The 25,650-nt window shown below is 39.2% G+C and overlaps 3 protein-coding genes across 15 annotated transcripts in view; 1 reads left to right on the top strand and 2 right to left on the bottom strand.

Annotated features, from left to right (window-relative positions):
- Positions 1-207, bottom strand: part of NME7 (NME/NM23 family member 7) — a 498,467-nt gene extending 498,260 nt beyond the window's left edge. For 5 of the 8 annotated variants that reach the window (XR_007516892.1, XM_049881293.1, XM_049881294.1 and 2 more), the window contains exon 1: positions 116-201. Coding sequence is in view for 1 of the 8 variants with exons in the window: in XM_049881289.1 (XP_049737246.1) it covers positions 116-118 (3 nt within the window). In the remaining 7 variants the exon portion in view is untranslated. Of the gene's footprint in view, positions 1-115 lie in introns of all 8 variants that reach the window. The other 3 variants (XM_049881289.1, XM_049881287.1, XM_049881290.1) reach the window with 3 other exon arrangements.
- A 218-nt stretch (positions 208-425) lies between these two features.
- BLZF1 (basic leucine zipper nuclear factor 1) lies at positions 426-25,530 on the top strand. Its single transcript, XM_049881303.1, has 7 exons — positions 426-739; positions 2,087-2,167; positions 11,300-11,739; positions 14,162-14,361; positions 16,208-16,336; positions 19,433-19,652; positions 23,607-25,530. The coding sequence occupies exons 2-7, from the start codon at positions 2,137-2,139 to the stop codon at positions 23,790-23,792; spliced, it is 1,206 nt and encodes a 401-aa protein (XP_049737260.1). The 5' UTR covers positions 426-739; positions 2,087-2,136; the 3' UTR covers positions 23,793-25,530.
- The window catches only part of CCDC181 (coiled-coil domain containing 181), an 86,257-nt gene continuing 64,479 nt past the window's right edge, over positions 3,873-25,650 (bottom strand). For 3 of the 6 annotated variants that reach the window (XM_049881296.1, XM_049881298.1, XM_049881300.1), the window contains one exon: positions 5,902-10,433. The gene's annotated coding sequence lies outside the window, so the exon portion shown is untranslated. Of the gene's footprint in view, positions 5,833-5,901; positions 10,434-25,650 lie in introns of those variants that run through there. The other 3 variants (XR_007516893.1, XR_007516894.1, XM_049881297.1) reach the window with 3 other exon arrangements.

Raw genomic sequence — 25,650 nt, 5'->3', positions numbered from 1 at the left:
GAGCAACAGTGGGTGGGACGGGACGACTCCAGCCGAGTGTCCATCTTCCCCCGTGACCGGGACGCAGAGGAACCAGGAACCCATAACCGTGGCTCCAGCCTCGCCTGGCACTCACCATAGTCTCAGGACCTCAGCAGAAGGAGCAAGGTATCCTTGCAAGAGGAAGATGCCGCCACCAATTCCCCCACGCACGGTTACTGTAGCAACAGAGCCCCACCCGCCGCCGGACATACGTAACCTCACCGCCCCGCCCCTTCGTCCCTAATGGCTGAAAATAATCGCGCTTCCACCCACCCACTCGACAGACCCGCCCCTTTACTCCGTCGCCTGGGACGACGGGACGCCGCGTTCCGCTTGCCAGCGTCATCTCTTCCGTTTGCTTGACAGGCGACCCGGAAGTTTAAGCTAGTGCGCTCTCGGATTCCAAATATTGTTATATATTACTTTCAAATACGTTTCTATCCCGTTTTTTATTTACTGAGACCTTACACCGTATTACTGTTCTATGTTACTTCCGTTTAAACGCACCATAGAGCGTACTGTTTTGGAAAAAGATTCCGGAAGCGAAACCATTAGTAACAGGAAGTGATTCTGAGTGAGCTCTCAGCTTGCTGTCAGGACAGCCTGGGCGGGTCGGCTTCGGATTGGAGTTGGGTGCACGGAGGTGTGAAACCTGTGATTCTGAGCCGGAGAATCTGTCTAGTGAAGCCCTCTGATAAGGACAGGAGGAGTCTTAGAGGTAAGTCCGAAACGAGTTTATAACTAAGGGGGGGATGTTGAAGGGGGCAGAGGTCTGGGCTGGAGCTTGGTGTTCAGTCGCTTTGGATTTAAAGAAAGGTTCTGCTGTTGCCCCTGAAAGGCTTGTTCACACAGGGACGGAACTTCCGAGTTCGTCTTCCCGGTACAGCCAACCTTAACAGGCTTATCGCTTCCACACCGCCGCTTTCACTTGTTATCCACTCCCCCCACCCCTTCCCTTGGTATTTGCCGGCGGAAACACTCGTTGTGCTCATAGATTTCACAAAGCGTCTTTCGAGCACGGTTTCAATGGTCATTGGTCTGACAAAGGGCCTTTGGATACGTTTTCAGGGCAACAGACTTTATGTGAAGCGGGGGAGCGGGGTTTGGTGGGCGGGTTGTGAGTGTTAGAAAGTTAGTCATAGAAGTCCTTGTACCGAGTCGAGTATCGAGTACTCAGACTGATCATTTTCAGTGATGAAACCAGTTGTCATGTAATGCAGAGATCTTCGTTTTAATGTCACCGCACAAGTGTAACCCTCCTGAGCTTCTCCAGTGAATTGTTGAGACTATGCTGTAAGGCCATAAAAGAAAAAAAAAATTTGTTTTAAGGCCATAAAAAAAATAACATACATTTCTGAAAAGTATGTTCACCCGTTGCGGTCGGGTGCATTCCGATTCTTAGCGTCCCTATAGGACAGAGTAGAACTGCCCCATAGAGTTTCCAAGGAGCGGCTGGTGGATTCGAACCGCCGACCTTTTGGTTAGCGTACATATGCTCGGGGTATGCTTTATTTTACAGCTAAGAGCTACACCACTTTAACTTTTTTACCAAGAAAGTGCAAATTAAGTTATCTTGAGTAATATTTTGTTGTTTTATGACGCAAAATGGCTTTGCAGTAGATCTGCCCCCAGCACCAGCTTCGCAATTAGCTGTGAATAACTGGGCAATGGGAAATAGTCAAACTAGGGCTGAGAATATTCAAATTATCCATTTATTTCATGGCAAGGGTAGTTCTATCTAATTCTTCAACCTGAAGCAGCAGCAACAGACTTTTCCTCACAGGCCTTAACAGTTAATGCTTGTGAACATTTAAGTAGAAGTGGTGTTTAAACTCCTGTGTGATATATACATTGTAAGAAGCTTATGTAACAATATCTTTTGATTACTTTGGTAGCCATAATAATACCACTCGTGAGAAGAGACTATGATGAACACTTTTTTTCTAAAATGTATGTGTACTAAATGTAGAAGCAATTGGAATGTCATATTTAAGTTGGAGGCACTTAGTGAATGTGTTTTATGGTATTATGTTTTGTTAATTCTTTCATGTTTATACATCTCTAGATTTTCAGCAGAAGACTTGGGGTGCGTTAACATTGCTTTAGGAAAAAAAAATGACTACTCTTGAAAGTTTAGAAACCAAAGGTAAGTTTTCTTCTTTTGATAGTAATCGTTTTCAAAATGTGAAATTTATGATAATGTGAAGGACTGTTTGAGCCAGGTAACTAAATCTACAGGCCTTGGGAATCACTCATGTTTCATATCTTTTCATGATTATTTTGTAGTGCAGTATTCATGTTTCAGAGCTTCTGATATACAAGGAAATATTAACATCATTAAGTAGTATTTATTAGATGAGTACTCAATCTTAAACATTTAGTGTAAAAGCAAAATTTTACAGCTATATTCCCTATCCCCTATAAGATTTAAATTAACAGGAGTATGTATTTTTTAAAGATTTAAATAGATGTACAAACAATTAGCAGATATCAAAGACCTCCTTGCTAAATACAGTCGTCACTCTTTAGTCCCGCCTTGCTTGTCCTGTCTATAACAGTAATGCTGTTGACATTCCCCTCCTTTTCAAATGCTTTCTTTTCATGGCTTCCGTGACATCATTCTTCCTGTTTTCAGTCTATTTCAGCAATTTTCAGCCCGTCGCTGCCCAATGTGTTAGACACATGTGGCTATTTGAATTTAAAGTAATTAATGTTCTTTAGAAAGTTAAAAATCCAGGTTGTCACTCTGACCAGCCACATTTCGGGTGTTTGGTAGGCACGTGTGCCTGGTGGCTGTTGTATTGGAAGGTGTGCATGTACAGCATTTGCATACTGCAGGAAGCTTTATGACAGCACTGTTCTAGTTGTACCTTCCCTGCATCTTCTTCAGCCTCCTCTCCTCTAGGTTTATCCTTTAAATAGCAATATTTTTCAGCCCCCTTTTTTACTCTTCAGGGAGCCTTTGTGGCACAGCAGTTAAGCACTCAGCTGTTAACTTAAAGGTCAGCAGTTTGAACCTACCAACCACTCCACAGGAGAAAGATGTAGCAGTCTGCTTCCCTAACGATTTACAGCCTTGGAAACCCTATGGGACAGTCCTACTCTGTCCTGTAGGGTCGCTATGAGTCAGAATCGACTTGACAGGGTTTGGGCTTGGGTTTGGGTTTTCACCCTTTAGCCCTCTCTCTCTTCTCCCAGGGCCTCAGTAATTATCTGTAGGAATGACATCCAAGTCCATCTGTAGTCTAGATCTCGTTCCCTGTGATTCAGACCTTCATAGCCTACTGTCTACTGGCCATCTTCACTTAGACACGAGCAGCGGTTTTAACGTATCACAAAGTGAACTTCTCCCGACTCAGCTTATTTTGGTGGAATGAGCTCTGGAGGCCAGGGCCATCAGTGAGAGATGGGAAATAATTTCCTAGAAGCCAGCTTTCAGCAAGCTGACCTCCAGCAGCAAACTAACTCTCTCTAACCAAAAAACCAAACCCAGTGCCGTCGAGTCGATTCCGACTCATAGTGACTCTATAGGACAGAGTAGAGCCGCCCCATAGAGTTTCCAGGGAGCGCCTGGCGGATTTGAACTGCCGACCCTTTGGTTCGCAGCCGTAGCACTTAACCACTACAGCACCAGGGTTTCCAGCTGTCTCTAAGGGAAGTGAAATGTGCTTAGGTAACAAGGAAGAAAAGATCATGCCAATAAATATTTAATTGAATTTAATTCAGCCGTGTGCAGCAGCATTTTATAAGGCACCAGAAGACTTTTACTGTGTTAGAATACACAAACCAGAGGCTGTAATGAAAATAATACACTAGGAATTAATGGGAAATAGGAGAAATTAAATGATAACTAATATGAAAGCAACTAGCATGGTGCTTGGCCAAAAGCAAAAAAAATAATAATAATTAATACAATATTATGATTAGTGATTGAAAGTTTTTGCCAGGCCTCTGTGAGATTAAAAATTATTTTTTATTGTTTTTATTACTTGTTTGTCATGAGGATTAGAGTTAAAAGCATTTAATCTACGTTATTTTATTTGATCTTAATTATCTTCTAAAGAAGGTAATTCAGCTATTACTGTACTTAATATGCTAACTATTGTTATCAGTGAACAAATGCTGTCTGTATTATTTAGCCTGAGAAAAGGTGTACTAATTATGGTTGACATTTGCCAGTTGCCTGCACTTCCTGCCTCAGAAGAGAAGCATGGTATTGTTTGGTTAGTAGCCACAGAACTTCCTCCCAGGACGTTTGAGCAATACTACCATCATGAGAGGGATGTGTCATCGCTGCAAGGGCTGCTTATGCAAAGGAAACATACATAAATAATAAATAACTAGAAAGTAGAATCCAGAGCTTTTCTTGGAGAGTAAGATTCAAATTAAAGGTGGTAAAGTCATATAGTTTAGGAAAAGCAGACCAAATAGTGAGGTCTGACACATTTAAATATTTGTATGTAATTCCATAAAATAGCCTAACACTAGTTCTGTGGATTAATACATATTAGTTTGAAAAAGGATTCCATGGGCAGATAATTTAGGAGATGCTGGATTAAAGAAAAGCTTATGCTACAGGACTCCTCAGAGCCTTCAGTATACCGATGTACATTGCGAAGTTCCTAAAAAGAAAAGTGATACGCAGCGTTGCCCACACTTATTTTGACCAGGGATCTCTCCTTTCATGGAAAATGTGGCAAGAAGAATGGGTTTTGTGTGAGTAAATGTTGTCTAACATTATAATGTATTTTTCTAATTTAATAGTAACGATTTTATTGGGTTGTATTGGTGACATTTAAAATAATATTGAATTAGTATTACCAAGTAAGAATCCTGAAATTTAACCACTTTATACCTGAATTTGTATGTTCTGAAAAGTTTGTCAGACTCTACCTAAGTTAGGAATTAATGCTTTGGTGTAGTGAAAAAAAAAATTGGGGGGTGGGGGTTGAGTTACTGGATGTTGAAATGAAATTTAGGTAGTGTGTGTTAATAGATTGATGAAAGTCCCTGGGTATTTATTCATCTTTTCTGTGCCAGGCACCATTTGTTCAACTGGTGATAGAAAGATTGGTAGCAGGAAGCAATTCCTGGCTTGTGGGACTTGAAGCGGTCTAGAACAAGAGAGAAATTACTTTAAAATATTATAGTATTTTCATTATTCTGAAAGCACTGCAGGATGGGAGGAGAATAAGCTAAGTGATCTGCCTACAACAAGTAGCAGTAGGGACTAAACTTAGAGTTATTTCCACTCAGAGTTTGGTATTCTTCCCACTGCATTGCCTCTGAATTAGAATACCTGTCTTCATAGATTTACATACAAGCACATTCTTACTGCCGTGTTGTAGAGCAAGGCCCAGCACATTCTTACTGCCATGTTGTAGAGCAAGGCCCAGCACATTCTTACTGCCGTGTTGTAGAGCAAGGCCCAGCACATTCCTACTGCCGTGTTGTAGAGCAAGGCCCATTATATTCTTACTGCCGTGTTGTAGAGGAAGGCCCAGCACATTCTTACTGCCGTGTTGTAGAGCAAGGCTCAACACATTCTTACTGCCATGTTGTAGAGTAAGGCTCAACACATTCTTACTGCTGTGTTGTAGAGCAAGGCCCAGCACATTCTTACGGCCATGTTGTAGAGCAAGGCCCAGCATATTCTCACTGCAGTGTTGTAGAGCAAGGCCCAGGAAACGGCTGCCCTGAGGCCTGTTAGCTGAGAACATGTGCAATCAGTTTGATGATGAGGAGGACAAACTTCGAGGGCTGATTAAGTCAAGTGTTATCCCAAAACAGAGGCCGTTCTCATTATTAGACCTGTATTACAAAAAAAAAAAAATTAAGCTCAATTATTATTTTGAATTTAATAAATAAAAATTTCTGGAAATTTACCTTCTCTGTTATATAAATACCTACATAGTATCTTTGATTTTGTCTCTTGGACTATAAAACTTAAAATATTTACTATGGCTGTTTGCAGAAAAAGCTTGACAACCCCTATTTAGTGTTTGACTAGTGTGTAAAAGTGGCACGCACTGGGGATCTGACCTTCTCTAACTTCGACAGGGGAGAATCACCATCACATCAGAAGCCCAATGCTGATTTCTGTGAAGCAGTGGTCAGACACACCTCCTCTCCCCAACCTTTACCAATTCTGACACCTGACGTGGTTCCCAAGGCACTCTCTACTTCTCTGCTAGGTTCAATACTTGGTTGCAATGGCCACACAGAACTCACCATATTCATGATTATGGGGCTTATTGGGGAAGTAACAGGTCACAGTTCAGAATAAGGAAAAACTCTGGATAGAATTCTTCAATCAGGACAGCTTTTCGGCCACACCCACAAGCAGGCCTCTCTCTGGCCCTAGACCCCTTGGTATGGCCTCTGCCCTGCTCATGCAAGTGTTACAAAGCTCTTTAGCTCTGCCAATAAATGCCCAGGGGCGCCCCACTCCACCAGGAAGCCTCCTGGCCAAAGGCACTCAGCTCTCACTCCATGGGTTGGCAAGCCTGGCTCCACCAAGTACCTGGAGGCACCCCACTCCACCAGGAAGCCTCCTGCCTGAGGGCACTCAGCTGTCCTGCTCTGCAGGTCATCACACCCACCATAGCCACCTTACTCAGTGGGCCAGAAAGCCCACTGTACCATCTCGCACCGGTCTCCTGGTCCTGCTGCCACCATTTCTGTGTGGCCGCTTCTAGCCCTTTTGTGTCATCAACATTGTTACAGCTCTTTCTCTCTCTTTAGCCTGGGTGTAAGAGGTTCTCAGCACAGAGACCCCAGGTCCAAAGGACCTGTCCCGCTCCTATTTCTTCTTGCCACCTCTGGAATGGCTCATTTTAAACCTGGTGGGATGGCAAAACTGACCAGTTCCCTCATTAGAGTTCCATATGCCTTATTTGCCTGATGCACCTTGTTTACATTATTACCATGGTGTCCAATCCCCTTGGCGGACCACGAGAGCCTCATTTACATAGTCCCACCCCATTATTTGGTGGGGATTAAACAAGACCGTGGCTAGAAAGGCCATATAAAAGCAATCCATCACACTGCACTAGTGCCTTGTTTGTTCTTTCCCTTTATTTCACCCAACCTTGGGGAAGACAATTAGAACCAAAAACCTTAGATGCGCTTTAATTCTTTGGTAAGTGACCAAAGGTTAAAGTAATGTTGATGAATATTTTAAGAATTGTTTTGTTGGTTCCTTTCAAAAGGTGGAGAGAATAGGCGTTGATGTTTTGCTTTACTTAAGAAGTGCTCATGATTATGGAGTCGGTATCATAGATGTTTGTCTTCCCACTTGAAAGCTAATTTCTCATGAATGGGTCCAGGATTATGCCTAGTGCATATGTAATAAAGGTTCCTATGTGTGTCACAGGAAAAAAAACAGAATTATGAAAATTAAGTTACCAGGGGAGAAAATGTAAAGCCTGGCTCTCACTGCCTACTTGCCCGTGCACATTAGCTAGTATAACCTTGGGTATTCATAAATGCTTGAGTGAGTAGAACAGCTTAAATTGTTTTTTAATAAGGTTAAGAGAAAATTGGTGTTGAAATTTCTTGTTGGAATTTTACAGTGATGGGTTTTGTTTGAAAAGAGATTTCTGTTAAATACTCATCAATGATTCTTTGCCTTTTAAATTTACATTAGTCATTTTGTGAGTTGTTCTTGAGCCTACATTACCTGAAATTATGACTTGGAAGTGTTGTAACTTGCTTCTTTGGAAAAAGCTGGATTTCCTGTTTAGCTGGGACAGAAGCATCACACCTGCTTCTTATTTCTTCAACTTCAATGGGCCTGAATGGCGTGGCTTTAGTGTTTTTCATCCAGAGTTAACACAGGGTTCTACATTACTTCTTAAATGCCAGAGCATCTTATTAACAAAATTAAACTTACACTGAATAGAGTTAGACAAACCTAAAGCCAGATTTTAAAAACATGGGAATAGGCCTTTATTTTTAAAACAATTTAGAGGAAATTTTCCTGGTGAGCACTAACGTGCTCCAGCATGTATTCACTAAGCTACCAAAACTTTATCCCACCTTCTGAATTATTCATTGGCTCATCTTTTTGAAAGTAGAGTCCCAAGCCCCAAGGAGTATTTTAATTTACATTTCATGTAGAAATGAGAAATATTTTATTCTAATATAGTGTTTTATGAAATAGAACACATTACTTATACCCCAGATGTCTTTCCACCTCCTAACATAATTCAGGATTCCCAGTACATTGCTGTATATACATAGTAAACATTCAGAAAACATCTGTTAAAGGAAATAAGTAGTCCTATAGTCTAATGAGATAACTTTTAAGACTCTAACATAAGAGAATAAAAGTCAGGATTTATGCTTTCTTTCCCCTCTTTATCAAGATCCAAGGTTTTTTAGAAAATTTTATAAATAATAATAATAAAAGCAATAAGAACATTTAATGAGTGCTTACGGTGTCAAACGCCGTTCTGAACACTTTACAGGTACTCCTATTTTGAGTGCTACATTAAATCATGGGTACTCGGCAGGCAAAAATCAATAAAACTAACAGGGAATAGATCTGGCGCGTCAGTAGAGTCATTTTCAGAGGAAGTTCAATGCTGTAAATCTTCACCAGACACGTTACTTCTATGTTTGGGAATTTTTCCTAAATAAATCAGAAGTTGAGAAAAATCTCTGGGCATAAAAGAGTTCACTAACACGTTATTATAATGAAAAATCGGGAAGCGTCTAAATATCCAACAACAGAATAATAATAAAATAATACTATATTAACTTCAAGGACTATATTGTAGCCATTAAAATGAAAAATATGAGGACTATAGCAAAATGGAGCCCTGGTGACACAATGGTTGAGAGCTTGGCTGCTAACCAAAAGGCCAGAAGTTCAAATCCACCAGTCGCTCCTTGGAAACTCTATGGGGCAGTTCTACTCTGTCTCATAGGGTCACTGGGTCACAATCAACTCAACAGCAATGGGTTTATAGCAAAATAGAAAAAGATATCAGGCTTTCAAAATTTATTATGATTTTAAGTATAAAAAATATGGAAGAAATTTGAACAAATGAGCAGTTATTTTATAGTGATGGGAATATGGGTGAATTTTTTCTCATTAATATCTTTTAATGTAATGTTTAAAAATAGTTATAGAGACCGGGGGATATGTGAGACTGCATGTGAAGATGACCTGTTCTACTTTAGCTCTGTGACAAAGTTGGAAAAGGAAGAAAAATAAGCATATTGAAAAGTAGAAACCTAATAAAACCCATTGCCGTCGAGTCGATTCCGACTCGTAGGGACTCTATAGGACAGAGTAGAACTGCCCCATAGAGTTTCCAAGGAGCACCTGGTGGATTCGAACTGCCGACCTTCTGGTTAGCAGCCTTAGCTCTTGGTCTCTCTGGTTCGTGATAAAGTGTTTGCAAAGACTGAGAAAGCATTAAGCATCAAGTATAAGCGTTAACAACTATTCTCATAGTGTTTACATTGTATTAGGTATTTTAAGTCATCTTTTAGAGATGATTTAAAGTATACAGGAGGATGTGTGTAGATTATATGCAAATACTGCACCATTTTACATAACGGACTTGGGTATGTGGGAGGAGACCTGGAACCAATCCCCCACCCCCGTGGATACCGAGGGAGAGACGACTGTACATGCCAAATGTCTGGACTGTTTGACACATAGTCAGTCTTTTTGTAAATGCTCGTTGTTTATTACTCTTAACATTTTCTCATTTAGTACTCAAAGTAATCATATGAGATAAATATTAAATCTAGTTTATGGAGGTTGAAACTGAAGCTCAGATAATTGTAGGATATTGTCCAGGGCTGCACAAGCAGTAATGGTAGAAACAGGATTTAAAACCGTATCTGGCTGCTCCCGAAGTTCACATGCTTTCTCTTTACACCACGCTCCTTCCACTTGTTTAAGGCATAATGCTTGCCCTTAATGTACTCATCAGATCTACTGGGAAAGTGAGATTAGCAAACACGAAATGACAAGTTCCAAATGGAATGTTTGAAACAGGAAGTATCATCAGTATTCAGAGTGTGGGCTGGAGCAGTTGGAAAGATTTAATGTGAAGAGTGGAGTTTAAGTGGACTTCTTAAGGATAAGTTAGAATATAGTGAGTGGGGAACACGAAGTAGCAGGAACAAAGGCCTGACTAAGGCCCTAGGAGATAGAGTATTGTGTAGTCTGCTAGGCAACTGGTATGAGACCAAATTACGGAGGGCCTTGGAAAGATAGTCTGAGGAGTTTGATTTTTACCCTGTAGGATAGTGATTTTCAGACTTGTTTCATGGTGGTGGCTCTGAGGTTACTGGGTGGCTGAGTTTCATCACCTCCTCCCTTCATATCATTGGAAAATAGTACCTCTTCTTGTAATTTTTTTCCCGATAGGCCTCCTCTTAGAATTTCCCTTAAGAAAGAAAGAAAGAAAAAAAAAATGAACCCCGGCACCAAAAAAAAGCTGAAAGCTTCTAGAGGGAATGAAGAACAACAGAATAATTTGGTCATGATACGGTGAAAGTGAGGGCTAAGGACGTTGAATCTGGCAGCTCTGCAGCTTCATTGGTGTAACCGGGACATAAACACAGCTCTGGGCCTAAGAATAGGATTGAATCTTTTCCTAATCAGTTCTCAAGTATAACATACATGATGCCTTTCCTTGCCCCTCTGCAAAGCATTTTTTGCCAAGAGTTCATGAAAACAGATGTATCTATTCTGACATAGAGAATTTCAAATATACATATATACGGTTGATATTTATTTTTATATTGAACTAATGTTATTGTCCATAGCATGCCAGGTACTTGATATTACTGCATTCTTTCTTATGACAACCTGTAGCATACTGGGAAACAGAGGTTCATGGCGGTTTAAATTATTTACCCAAGGTCATACTAGAAGTTGTCGTTGTTGTCAGGTGCCATCGAGTTGGTTCCAACTCAGGGCAACCCTACGTACATCAGAACAAAACACTGCCCAGTCCTGCGCCATCTTCACAGTCCTTGCGTTGTTTGTATGTAGAAGTCATGGTTTGAGCCAAATCCTCTGATCTTAAATCTCTTGCATTTTCTACTAAGAGAGAAATCATTTACTTAAAAGAAGTTTGACCCTTTTTAAGACTTTAGCTTTTAATGATACATGTATGTTTTGAACATCACTTTCTACTCTAAATTTTTTCTGTTTGTTTTAGTGCCAGTAATTCTGGATGCAGGGTAGAGCACGTACTGCACGGCATTTCTGTTCGGTCAGTATTCAGGTTTTCTCTTCCTTTGTCAGCCACCCCTACTGCAACCCCGATCCGAGGAGCAGGAGATGGAATGGAAACTGAGGAGCCACCTAAATCTGTTGAACCCACCTCTGGAGTCCAGTCCATAAAGCATCACATCCTTCCGCATCCACGGAAGAAAGCAGCTGCGTCAGAGAACCTAGGAGTTCTTCACCTAGGGAAGATCCTCCCTGAAAAAGCAGTGGAAGTTGAAGCTGTAAGAATATTAGTTCCCAAAGCTGCTATAAGCCATGATATCCCCAACAAAAATGCGAAGGTGAGGTCTCTGGGACATCAAAAAGGAGAATCCCTTGGTCACTCAGAGGGAGCCTTAGAACCTATGAGAGAACTCTCTGAGGTAAAGCATGTACTGGAAAAGCTGAAGAACTCTGAGAGGAGGCTACTACAGGACAAAGAAGGCCTTTCGAACCAGCTCCGAGTACAGACAGAGGTAAGAACAGCCTTAATAGCTTTAACAAGTGCTGCTCTTTCTTTGGAGCCCCTGGGTGGTACAAACAGCTGCCAAGTGAGAAGACTGGGGGCACCTTAAAAGAAAAGCTTCGGTGATCTACTTCTAAAAAATCAATCAGCCATTGAAAACCCTGTGGAGCACAGTCTACTCTGACACACACGGAGTTGCCGTGAGTCAGAATCAGCTCCGCAGCACCTAGTTCACTGGTTTTCCTCTTTCTGTACACCTGGGCCTTCTGAGCCCACTAATTAGAAAACCACGCTTCCTTTTGAGAATGGCATTTTTTATAGCTTGTAATTTCTTTATCATTCACTTAAATTTACCACTCTCTCAGAACTTATAAACTAAAAACCTGATTGAATATGGAGGTCTGAGGTGCTTAGGACAAGCCCACCCATAGTTGTAAAGGAAGGTTACACCTACCAACTGCTGAACTCAAGGTTGACCAGGTCAGGCTTTGAAACTGACTGGTTAGCAGTCCCTATTGTAAGGATCCACACATTCTAAGTATTTTTGCCTATGTGTACAAGATACTTGAAATAAAGAGTGGTGTGAAGTGTCTTTATTGAATCTGAAAAAATTTATAGTGCTTAACTGTATTGCTTTAATCTTTCCAAAACCCACTGCAATCAAGTCAATTTCAATTCACAGTGACCCTATAGGACAGGGTAGAACTACCCCATAGGGTTTTTAAGGCTGTGATATTTATGGAAGCAGACTGCCACATCCTTCTCCCACAGAGCAGCTGGTGGGTTTGAACCACCAACCTTTTTGGTTAGCTGCCAAGTACTTTTCTCACTGTACCACCAGGACTCCTAATCTTTACATCTTAGTAAATCATTGACTCGCACTCCCTTTGTTCCTCTGTTAGATCATACATTTTTTGTTGGATGCTAGTCCTTGTGACACTATGGTTAGTTGTTCTTGTCCAAACACCTAAAAATAATTTATTTTTAAAATAACTAACTTCTAATTACAAATATGTTGCCGTCGAATAGATTCTGACTCATTGCAACCCTACAGGCACAGGGTAGAACTTCCCTATATGGCTTCCAAGGAGTGGCTGGTGGATTCAACCTGCTGACTTTTTGGTTAGCAGCCTGAGCTCTTAACCACATTTTATAAAGGAGAGAAAAACACAATAATCTATAATTATTATAACACCTATAATCATACCAATCATACCATACACCATGTAACTGTATGTGTTGTTGTTGTTAGCTGCCGTCAAGTCGGTTCCAGCTTGTAGCGACCCTATGCACAACAGAACAAAACACTGCCTGGTCCTACGCCATCCTCACAATTGCTTTGTTTGAATCCATTGTTGTGTGTCAATCCATCTCATTGAGGGTCTTCCTCTTTTTTGCTGACCTTCTACTTTACCAAGCATGATGTCCTTCTCTAGGGACTGATTGCCCCTGATAATACTTCCAAAATACATGAGATGTAGTTCTGCCATCCTTGCTTCTAAGGAACATTCTGGTTGTACTTCTTCCAAGACAGATTTGTCCGTTCTCTTTTGGCAGTCCATGGTATATTCAGTATTCTTCGAAGGCATGAATTCTTCTTCAGTCTTCATTATTCATTGTCCAGCTTTCACATGCATATGAGGCAACTGAAAACACCATGGCTTGAGTGAGGCACACCTTAGTCCTCAAGGTGACATCCTTGCTTTTCAACACTTTTTAACTATATGTATATATATATGAGACTATATATATATATAATTAACTCTATATATTAACTCTGTGTAACTTTATATAGAGTTAATTTTGTTTCATAACCTGCTTTTTCACTTTTATTAATTTATATTCCACTTATTAACATGCCCCATGTCACAGTGTTGTTCTACAGTGTCATTATTAATAGCAATAATTCTTCATATGGCTACACTGTGATTTACCAGTAGCCTATTATTGGACATTTGTATTTTAATCTGTAGCTGTTTGCAATAACAATGTAAAGAACATACTTATAAATATCCTGGATTACTGCCTTTGTTTAAACTCCTACAAGTAAAAATTTAGATCTACAAAGAAATGAATTTTTAAATATTGAATAAAAAACTACATAAAACATTTGTCCATGATTTTTTTTAGCAAAATTCATTGGTTTAGTTTAATTTTTTTTCCCCTAAGTGTTAACTGGAAGCAATTTGTAATTTTCTTGATAACGATTTGTATTTTTATTATAAGAGGTTCAGTTTTTAAGCACACTGAGGCTCGATGTAGAGATTATTTTATATATTTTATGAAACTTAAATCTTTACTATCACTTGTTGACATGCACTTTAAGTAATGGAGGTCCAAATCACACAAAACAGTCCCTCTGTCATGACTTTTGTTGCGTTAACATCACTGACATTGCTTTGAGCACGCTGCATCGTTTTGCTCTTTACCAGGTAAACCGGGAGTTAAAGAGGCTGCTGGTGGCTTCTGTGGGGGATGACCTTCAGTATCACTTTGAACGTCTAGCCCGAGAGAAAAACCAGCTTATTTTAGAAAACGAAGCCCTAGGTCGAAACACAGCTCAGCTTTCTGAACAGTTGGAACGCATGTCAATACAGTGTGACGTGTGGCGAAGTAAATTCCTCGCAAGCAGGTATTTTCTACCTTCAGTGTTATTTTCTCTCCTAGCTTTTGTTGTGTGTGTTGTCTTTGAGAGCAGGCTCTGGGTGTTAACCATCTGTGTATTTCCAGCGCTTAGCAAAGCACTTCACATGTAATATGCTTAGTAACTGTTGATTTGAATTGAATCATTTGGGGATTTTTCCCCAAACAGGAAAGGTTTCCAGGCTGTCCTTTAAGAACCACCGATTATAGTAATAACTTTTTAGGAAAGTGTTGCTTCATGTCTTAATGTCTGTGGTACTTTATAGTAATTGATGACTCTGCTAAAGTCCTTTAGTTCATTTGTTTTCTAATTGTACTGGTATATGATGCTCTTTAGGAAAATGAACTTAACTGTTTTGTTGACTTAGAATGAAAACTAATTCTCATTGAACAGCCTAAGAGGCAAATAAATCATCCGTATGTTACACAGATAAGTGTAACATGTAACTTTTTTTTAATATCCAGATCAATACCGATAGTTACATTTAAGGGCAATAAAAATTAAATTCCTCTGCTCACATTTATTGATATTTTAGTTGATTTAACCTTTCAATGTCAAAACAGTTTTCATTTTAAGGCATTCTGGGGTTACTGTGGGAGAAAGATGTGTCAGTCTGCTCCCATAAGGACTACGCCTTTGAAACCCTGTGGGCCAGCTCTCCTCTGTCCTATAGGGTCACTGTGAGTGGGAATCGACTTGACGGCAGTGGGTGTGGTTTTGGCTTGTAGTCACTAAGATCTGAGACTTTAGGCTTAAGATTTTCAGCTAAGTGTTACTGCTTTCCATCAATAGGAAACTAGTTAAATAAAATTCGGTACATCCAATCAATAGAAAATATGAAGTGGTGGTCTTTAAAAAAAAAATGAAATATAACTATGTATGTTTCAATGGCACTGGGTTCTGGGTATGTGCTAATAAAGAAAGATCTCCAAGATAAATTATTAAATGGAAAAAAAATCAAGGTGTAGAAAAGTTTATATTGAATAATCCCTTTATTGTAAATAAAATGGATATATTTATTTTTAACATATACTTTCATGTGTAAATAAAATGGATATATTTATTTTTAACATATACTTTCATGTGTAAATAAAATGGATATATTTATTTTTAACATATACTTTCATGTTGATATAGTCATAAATTATTTTTCTGGAAAAATATTTTTTTAAACTTTATTTGCTACATATGAAAGAGGGATGCTAGGCAAGAAGGAAGACTTTGCTTTTATTTATATAACCCTTTCTATATTAATATTTTCGAAGGGCAGAGAGGTAATTGAGTGGTTGAATAATGAGTTTGTTTTCCTCCTTCAAATTTTCTGTTTTTAAAACATTTAGTAAATTTAATTTTTTCAAAATTTGAAGGATCTGTACTAAGATTGAGGTCCATTCCAAATAATCATTTTATAGAAAAGTTAACTATTGCCTTTTTTGTCATTTATGGAAACCCTGGTGGCATAGTGGTTAAGTGCTACAGCGGCTAACCAAGAGGTCAGCAGTTCAAATCCGCCAGGTGCTCCTTGGAAACTCTATGGGGCAGTTCTACTCTGTCCTATAGGGTCGCTATGAGTCAGAAATCAACTTGACAGCAGTGGGTTTGGTTTTTGTTTTTTTGTCATTTATAAACAAATATTTTAACTGAATCGCTTTAAAGGGCTCTAAGCTCATGAACATTTTTAAATGCCTTTTAATGAAGATCTTAAAATTGGAAAGTAATTTGCCTATTAATCTTTTTTGTAAACTTTTGAAAGTGAGAATCACAAAGATAGCATATAAACTTCATCGAGTTTTATTGTCAGAGAATTTATATGTAAGATTTTAATATTTTTCAGGGTGATGGCAGATGAGTTAACCAACTCCAGAGCAGTTTTACAGCGTCAGAGCCGTGATGCACAGAACGCTATACAAGACCTCCTGAGTGAACGAGAACAGTTTCGTCAGGAAATGTTAGCCACGCAGAAGTATGGCACTTTTTATATTCTGATCTCTTCAGCTTTCTCTTGCAATTTTTGTTATTGTGGTAGTTTTTATTTTTATGTTTCTACATTTAATAGTTTATTGAGTATATACTTTGAGTAGAACTTTAAAATAGATGCTACAGGGGAGAGAAGAGGACTAAAAAGATAGAAGACATGCATCTTCCCACATTCTTAATTGGGAAGATAATTGTTTCTACAGTTGCAGAAATCTCTGATTTAAAAGTAGTTTTTGATTACTGTTGTAGTTTTGTATAGTTGTTGGTAGAAGCCAAACAGTACACCTCTGTCCCTTGGAAGGAAATCTTTTTGAGGACTGTTCCCTAACATTAGAGTTTGCTTACATGTAGATATGCTCCAGAACTGTCAAAATCGATAGTCTTCATTAAAAACTCTTCATCCCAAATGTAAATTTATCCATCTATGATCAGCTGATCTTTGACAAAGCACCAAAGTCCATTAAGTGGGGAAAAGACAAGTCTTTTTAACAAAGGGTACTGGCAAAACAGGATGTCCATCAGTAAAAAAATGAACAAGACCCGTAACTCACAGTGGATCAAAAACCTAAATATAAAATCAAAAAACAGTAAAGATCATGGAAGAAAAAAATAGGGACAACGCTAGGGGCCCTAATACATGGCATAAATGCAATACAAACCATAACTAAAAATGGACAAACACCAGAAGAGAAACTAGATAACTGGGAGCTCCTGAAAATTAAACACTATGTTCATCCAAAGACTTCACCAAATAAGTGAAAAAAAAAAACCTACGGATTGGGAAAATTTTTTTGGCTACGACATATCCGACAGGGATCTGATCTCTGAAATCTATAGAATACTCAAGCACCTCAATAACAGACAAACAATCCGGTTAAAAAAACAGGCAAAGGGTATGAACAGACCACCAAAGAAGACATTCAGGCAACTAACAGACATATGAGGAAATGATCACAGTCATTCGCTATTAGAGAAATGCAAATCAAAACTACACTGACATACCATCTCATTACTGGCACTAATTAAAAAAAGGAAAATAACAAACGTTGGAGAGGTTGCAGGAGATTGGAACTCTCATACACTGCTGGTGGGAATGTAAAATGGTAAACCACTATAGAAAACAAAGCTAGAAATAGAAATACCATACGATCCAGCAATCCCACCCCAGGAATACATCCTGGAGAAATAAGAGCCGTGACAAATAGACATACGCACATCCATGTTCACTGCAGCATTATTCACAACAGCAAAAAGATGGAAGTAACCTAAGTGCCCATCAATACATGAATGGGTAAAGAAATTATGGTACATACGGGGCAGTGCTACTCTGTCCTATAGGGTCGCTATGAGTCGGAATTGCCTCGACGGCACTGGGTTTACACACAATGGAATGAAAAAGAACAGTGATGAATCTGGAGGGCATATGCTAACTGAAATAAGTCAATCACAAAAGGACAAATATGGTATGAAACCACTATTATAAAAACCCAAGAAACGGTTTATACACAGAGAAAACAATCTTTGAGGAAGGGGAGGGATGGGGAAGAAAATAATTAACTAGATAGTAAAAAAAAAACCTGTACCGTTGATTCAATTCCAACTCATAACGACCCTATAGGACAGAGTAGAACTGCCCTACAGGGTTTCCAAGGAGTGGCTAGTAGATTCAAACTACTGACCTTCTTTGGTTAGCAGCCAAGCTCTTAAGCACTGTGCCACCAGGGCTTTAACTAGATAGTAGACAAGTGTTAACTTCAGTGAAGGGAAAGACAAAACACGATATATGGGAAATCAGCACAACTTGACCAAGGCAAAGCCATAGAAGCTTCCTAGATACATCCAGACACTCTGAGGGACTGAGTTACTGGGGCTGAGGGCTGGGGACCATGGTTTCGGGGAGCATCTAGGTCAATTGGAATAACAGTTCATAAAGAAAATGTTCTATGACCTACTTTGATGAGTAGCATCTAGGGTCTTAAAAGCTTGTGAGTGGCCATCTAAAGTACATTTTATTGGTCTCACCACATTTGGAACAAAGGAGAATGAAGGAAACCAAAGACACAAGGAAAATTTTACTTCAAAGGACTAACAGACCACATGAACTACAGCCTCCACCAGCCTGAGCCTAGAAAAACTAAATGGTGCCCGACTACCACCACCAACCGCTCTGACAGGGATCTCAACAGAGACTACCAGAAAGAGTGGGAGAAAAATGTAGACCAAAATCCAAATTCACAAAAAACGACCAGACTTAACTGGTCTGACAGAGAATGGAGGAACCCTGAGACTATGGCCCCTGGACATGCAGCTAATTCACAACTGAAGCCACTCAGGAAAACTGGACACGGAGAACCCAGGGTGGAAGGGGAAAGGGGGAGAGTGCTGACATATAGCAGGGATTGCTACCAATGTCACAAAATAATTTATGTATGAATTTTTGAATGAGAAATTAATTTGCACTGTAAAATTTCACCTAAAACACAGTAAAGTTTAAAAAAAAACTATTTTGAATAGCGAAAGGAAACAAAAGAGGTGTGCATATCCAAATTTAAGAGAATATTTAAAGGAGTTTATATATATATATTTAAATATTACTAAACAAAGTAAAATTTCTAGATAATGACAAAAAAAAAGCTAACTCAAGACAAAAGAACTTAAGATTAAGTAATCAAGTATGAAAGAACCAAGAGCTGGTTCACAGTTTTACTTTTCATTAAAAACTTTTTTCTAAACTATTGAAAAAAAAAGCTCTTTGTACTTTTATATGATTGATTTCTTATGAATCAGATCAGTAAGGATTAAAGAAAAAAAAAGCACGCTCACTAGATGTGAAGTCAAATCCATAGTTCTTGCACTAAATGGAATACGAGAACTAAAAAAGTAGGTTTTGCTGATTTCCAGATATCAGTCTAATAGGTTGGGAAATGCTTTCTGCAGTTTAACTTACTTGACCAGACTTCCTGATTTATGAGAGAAAGGTAAGGGAGAAAGTTATTGTATGATTTCAGAAATATTTATTTAGTGTTCCTTAGTGTTTTCTCTTGTTATTAATGCTCAGTGTTCGTGTGTGTGTTCTGTACAGATTATTGGAGGAGCTCTTGGTCTCCTTGCAGTGGGGAAGAGAGCAGACTTACTACCCTAATGCACAACCCCACAGCACAGCAGAGCTAGCATTAACAAATCACAAGTTGGCAAAGGCAGTGAATTCCCATCTTCTTGGAAATGTTGGCACTAACGGTCAAAAAAAGATCCCATCAACAGTTGAATTTTGCAGCACCCCAGCTGAAAAAATGGCTGAAACGGTAAAATATTTTTTTCTTTCACGATCTGTGGAACTCCAAAGGCTTTCCTTTACTGAAAGATGATATGTCATGGATTGAATTATTTCCCCCAAAGAATGTGTGTATCAATTTGGCTGGGCCATGATTCCCAGTATTGTGTGATTTTCCCATATGTTGTAAATCCTCGTGGCATACTGGTTAGGTGCTACGGCTCTTAACCAAGAGGTTGCCAGTTCAAATCCGCCAGGCACTCCTTGGAAACTCTATGGGGCAGTTCTACTCTGTCCTATAGGGTTGCTATGAGTCCGAATGGACTCCACGGCAGTAGGTTTGGTTTGGTTTTGGTAAATCCTCTATGATGTTAATGAGGGGGGATGGGCGACAGTTGTGTTAGTGAGGCAGGACTCAGTCTACAAGATTGGATTGTGTCTTGAGGCAATCTCTCCTGAGATATAAAAGAGGGAAGAGAGCAGAGAGACAGGGGGACCTCATATCACCAAGAAAGCAGTGCCAGGAGCAAAGTACATCCTTTGGACCCAGGGTCCCAGCTCATAGAAGCTCCTAATCCAGGGGAAGATTGATTAGAAGGCCGACAGAAAGAGAGAGCCTTCCCCTGGAGCTGACACCCTGAATTTGTACCTTAAGCCTACTTTACTGTGAGGAAATAAACTTCTCTTTGTTAAAGCCATCCACTTGTAATTCTGTTATAGCAGCACGAGTTAACTAAGACAACATGGTATAATGGAAAGTGCTTGGTGTTGGGAGTCAGGAAATGCGGGTTCTAAACCTGACTCTCATGCTAAGGAACTTGGATCTTAGAGCTTTAATTTTAATTAACATTATTAGTTATTCTTAAGGAGAAAAAAATGTCATTGTTTTGAAGGAGGGCCTATTTTTCAGCAACTGAATAATTAATAGGGTTTCTAGAGAAACCACTGTGTAATTTCATAGTAATCATGAATAGATAATCGATTACTTCTGAGGAATTATTTGTTAATTCCAGATATACATAGGAATGTGCTGAATACTACAGAATCAAGTAGTGTAGACCTCGTCCCTACTGTCCTGGATGAACTCAGGGTCCATGCAGATGGCCTGTCAAATACAGTGTTCTCACAGTTCTGAGACCCCAACCAGGCTGACCTCCACTACACTTCAACAACTGACTCTTCCCCATCTTGGGTCTTGTACTCACCAGAGCTGTTCCACTTTTAAAATTTTCAACTCAATATCTCTCTCCATGATTTTTGTTCTCAAGTTCTTTTCTTCCCATTCTGACTACTCCTGTTCCTTGACTATGTCTATGTTCCCTCAAGGTCTGGGATGAAAATTTTGCACAGAGTAGGTGCTCGGCTGTTTATTGAATTAATCAGTATCTAAAAATGAATTGTCTTTATCCAAAAATCTATTCCTCCTTTTCTATTCTCTTTGTTGGGAAACTTTATCACTGCCTTCTCAGTTGCTGCCAGTGTAGTTGACTACTCCCTCCTCCTTGAAGCACTCTCTTCTCTTGGCCTCTGTAACCCTACGCCCTCCTGGCTTTTTTCTTTTCTCTGCCCATTCTATTTCACCAAACAATGTTGGGTATCCTCTACGCTTGGTTTAGATCCCCTTCTTCCATTACACATTCTCACTGAAAGGGCTTACGTACATTCATGGCTGTAGTTCACCCTATGTATGTATAATTCTGAAATTTGTTTCAGCCCTGCTGCCTTATGAGTTCGAGACACGCCTAACTACTGCCTAAAGAACACCACCTCCATTTGGGTGCCACAGAAGCATCTAAAACTCAATGTATCTAAAACAACTTACTTTCTCTCCTAAATCTGATCCTTCTCTAGTTTTCTACATCTTGGTGATGGTACCATCATCCCTTCTACTGTTCATCCCAGAGATATGAGTCTTCCTTGATACCTCTCTCTCCCCCTCAGTCTTCAGGTCATCAAATCTTGTTAACTATATTCCTAAATAACCCTTGAATCTATTCTTTCTCCATCTTCCTTAATCTAGTTGACCCCTGTCTTTTGCCTTTATTTCCAATTGCTTCCTAACTGATCTCCCTGCATCAGGAAAACCGGGAAAAGGAAAAGTGAGAGGAGGAAAACAATTGGGAGAGCATGGTATGATGGAACCCAAGAACAAGGACATGGTTGTTAGCATGAGATAGTGCAGGTAAATTTAAAAATGGGATGTTAAAAGCCATTGGTTTTAAAATAAAAAGTGATCAAAGACTTTCAAATAGCCGTTTCAACAAAAGAATACAGGCAGAATCCTGATAATAAGCAGCTGAATGAAAGACTGAAGATTAAAAACTGACATAAGATAGAACTGATGTAACCTTATTTTCTTCTATATGTTCATGGTTTTCCATCAATATCCATAAGAGAGTAATAATTTCATCATTTAAAAAAAAAAAAAAGGTAACCCATAGACATCATTGTTAGATTTAGGACTTTTTGAGCAAAGGGACTGATTCTCTTCTCATTCAAATTCATCATTCAAATGTTATTTTTTATGATAGCTGCATATTAATGAAATGAATCTGTCTGTACCAGTGAAACTATATACAACTACTCCTAACTTATTGATTATCCCATTATCTGATATTTCACATTCTATCCACCTACTTTGTGCATTAGCGATGTATACGTCAGGCAGTAACAAATACCGAGGTGCAAGGCAAGAGTAACCTTGGCTGTGATGGTTAAGGTTATGTTCCAGCTTGGCTGGGCCATGATTCTCAGTGGTTTGGCAGTTATGTAAGATGTAATCTGGCAGTTATATAATGATGTGATCATCCTCCATTTTCACATAACGCTGATTTTTGCCTAACAACTCGGTCTTTGAAACCTAACCATGTCAGTAGGTGAGAAGTGGGTACGTACCTACACACATTGTATATTACCTGTTGCTGTCCAGTTAATTCTGACTCATAGCAACCCTATAGGTCAGAGTATAACTGCCCCATAGGGTTTCCAAGGAGCAGCTGGCAGATTTAACTGCCGACCTTTTGGTTAGCAGCTGTAGCTCTTAACCACTGTACTTCCAGGGCCCTTACATCATGTGTGTGTGTGTATATATATATATATATATATATATGTAATACACAGAAAACAAAAACCCAGTGCCATCGAGTTGATGCCGACTCATAGTGACCCTATAGGACAGAGTAGAACTGCCCCATAGTGTTTCCAAGGAGTGCCTGGCGGATTCGAACTGCTGACCCTTTGGTTAGCAGCCATAGGACTTAACCACTATGCCACCAGGGTTTCCATGTAATACACACACACACACATATACACATATACACATATATGTAAAAACTCATTGCTGTCAAGTAGATTCCAACTCATGGCAACCCCATGTGTTATAGAGTAGAATTGCTCCATAGGGTCTTTACAGAAGCAGGTTTCCATGATTTTCTTTTATGCCAATGGGTGGGTTTAAACTGACAAATATATATATATATACACACACATATGTATATATGTGTGTGTGTGTGTGTGTATATATATATATGACATCCACTTCTCATTTATCAACATGGTTAGGTTCCAAAGACCAGCTCTTTATGTGAAAATTGGCATTATGTAAAAAAAGATGACCACATCAGATCACAAAATAGAGGATGATTACATCATTACATAACTGCCAAATTACATCTTTACATCACTGCCAAACCACCGAGAATCATGACCCAGCCAAGGTGACACCTAACCTTAACCATCACAGCTGTCACTCCGCTTTGCACCTCGGCATTCTTACTGCCAGATGTATGTTGTTAATGAGCGGAATAGTCAGGTAGTTGATTTTTTACTATTGTCATAAATGTGAAAATGTCAGATAATGAGATAGTCCATAAGTGAGGAATAGGGGTGTGTGGGTATATATACATATGCTAAAGGTTGAGCCTTCCAGAGGTTTTACAGCTGTACTGTTAACACATACACTGACGTTGTTTTTTATTTTCCTTAGATTCTACGCATTTTGGATCCAGTTGCCTGTACAGAGAACTCACCTGAGAGTCCATTTTCTGAGTCTTCACCAGCTACCTTACTTGCTACGAAGAAAAACATTGGACGATTTCATCCCTATACTAGATATGAAAACATAACTTTCAATTGCTGCAATCACTGTCAGGGAGAGCTCATTGCCCTTTAACATTCAACGTGTTAGAGACATGCTGCGGGCACTTACTTATTACCCAAGAGTCATTATTATTTGGGAGCTAGGGTTCATATAATGCTACAAGGTAAGATCACTTTCTATTTAAATAACATAGATCTCCAAAGACGTCTGAAGTATTGGACCCCAGACTACCCTTTCTTAACATCTCAGGGTAAGAAAATAAAATTGTGTTAATATATTTACACTAGAGAATACTTTTCAGGCAATACCCTGTACTTTTTCTAAAGGACTCTGAAAGATAAAAATTCTGTTTCTCATCCTTAGGCCCTCAATTATTATTCATGTTGCTGGGTATTTTACGGAAACCCTGGTGGCATAGGGGTAAGTGCTACAGCTGCTAACCAAGAGGTCGGCAGTTCAAATCCACCAGGTGCTCCTTGGAAACTCTATGGGGCAGTTCTACTCTGTCCTATAGGGTCGCTGTGAGTCGAAATTAACTCGACGGTAGTGAGTTTGGTTTGGGTTTGGGGTATTTTATATGAACAGGTTTCATTTTGGTACTCTAAAACACGGATTGGCAAATGATTGCCATGGGTGAAACCCGGCCACATGGCATCCGTCTCCTCTCGTCTGTGGCTGCCTTTGCACTACCACAGCAGAGGAGAGTAGATCCAACAGGGTTGTAAGGTCTGCGAAATATTTACTGTCTGTCCCTTTACAGAAAAAGTTACCTGATCTCTACTCTAAAGTAATAATAGCTGGAGGAGGTTTCTTTCCCTTTTTGGTATTTTTTGGGGGGCTACAAAAGAGGGTTACCTAAATACTAGGGCCCAAGGGACTCATAATTTAAAAATAAATGCTGTCTATTGGGAAAAATATTTTAGAGCCAAATTAGCTCATGCGTCAGCAACACACGTTCTTTTGTTGGTTCTGTATGCACACAACCTGACATGAAGCATATTTCAACTGTTGAGCTTATTTTGGTAAATGCAACACTCAACAGGCATATCCAACTTGATTTGTATAAAACATGGTGAACACAGAACATTCTAGGAACTCAAAGAAAAAATGCAGTCCATCAATTAGTATACTGTATTTTTATGCAGATAATGCACACCTTCTACATTGGTTTGCCAACTGCACCCTTCCCTCACAAGATATTTTTTGTAGGCAAACTATGCTAATTTTTTTACAACAGCACGTAAAATAGGCATAGTGGTACTTATGAGAATAACTTGCAAGGGGAGGGCACAGTTGGCAGACAAAGAAGGTGTGTATTATTTGCATATTATTTGTATTTTTAGGATGAGTCATCATAAAATGCCCTTTTACAGGCCTTCAAAATATCCCCAGAATTATACCAAAACATTAATTAGTTGTAGAAGTGCCTATCAGTAATGAAATCTTCAAAAGAAATCTGGTCAAATAACAATATGTTTTAATGACCTTTTTTTCTTTTTGGCTGATTCATCTGGGTGATATTTATAGTTTCAAAAGGCAATAAATTTTTCTACCTTCTTTATTGTGAATATTCCTTTTCTTCCCCACTAGAATTTTGTGCTTTGGTTCAAGTCTTTCATCTAGCTTATACTATTTACAATTGATTCTTCAACCTTTTCTTTCAGATTTACTTACCTTTCCCATCCGTTGATTATAGTTGCTTAGGCTATACATGTCTTTGGTAATACGGCTATTAAAACAATACATCATAGTAAAAATGACATCACTGAAAAAAAAGTTACTTTCTAAGATTAAAAAAATCAAGTTTTTACCTATGGCATCACAATTTTTCTTTGTACCTTCAAATTTAAGAAGTGCTCTCTAATGTTTTAATTTAAATGAGATCATGGACATAAAATAAAGTTTACTACAGCCCTGGCACATCAGTAAG

Source organism: Elephas maximus, chromosome 3, assembly GCF_024166365.1.
Source record: "Elephas maximus indicus isolate mEleMax1 chromosome 3, mEleMax1 primary haplotype, whole genome shotgun sequence".
Lineage (NCBI taxonomy): Eukaryota > Metazoa > Chordata > Mammalia > Proboscidea > Elephantidae > Elephas > Elephas maximus.
The sequence above is the reverse complement of the archived record's forward strand: the minus strand, read 5'-3'. Positions and strand labels throughout refer to the sequence as shown.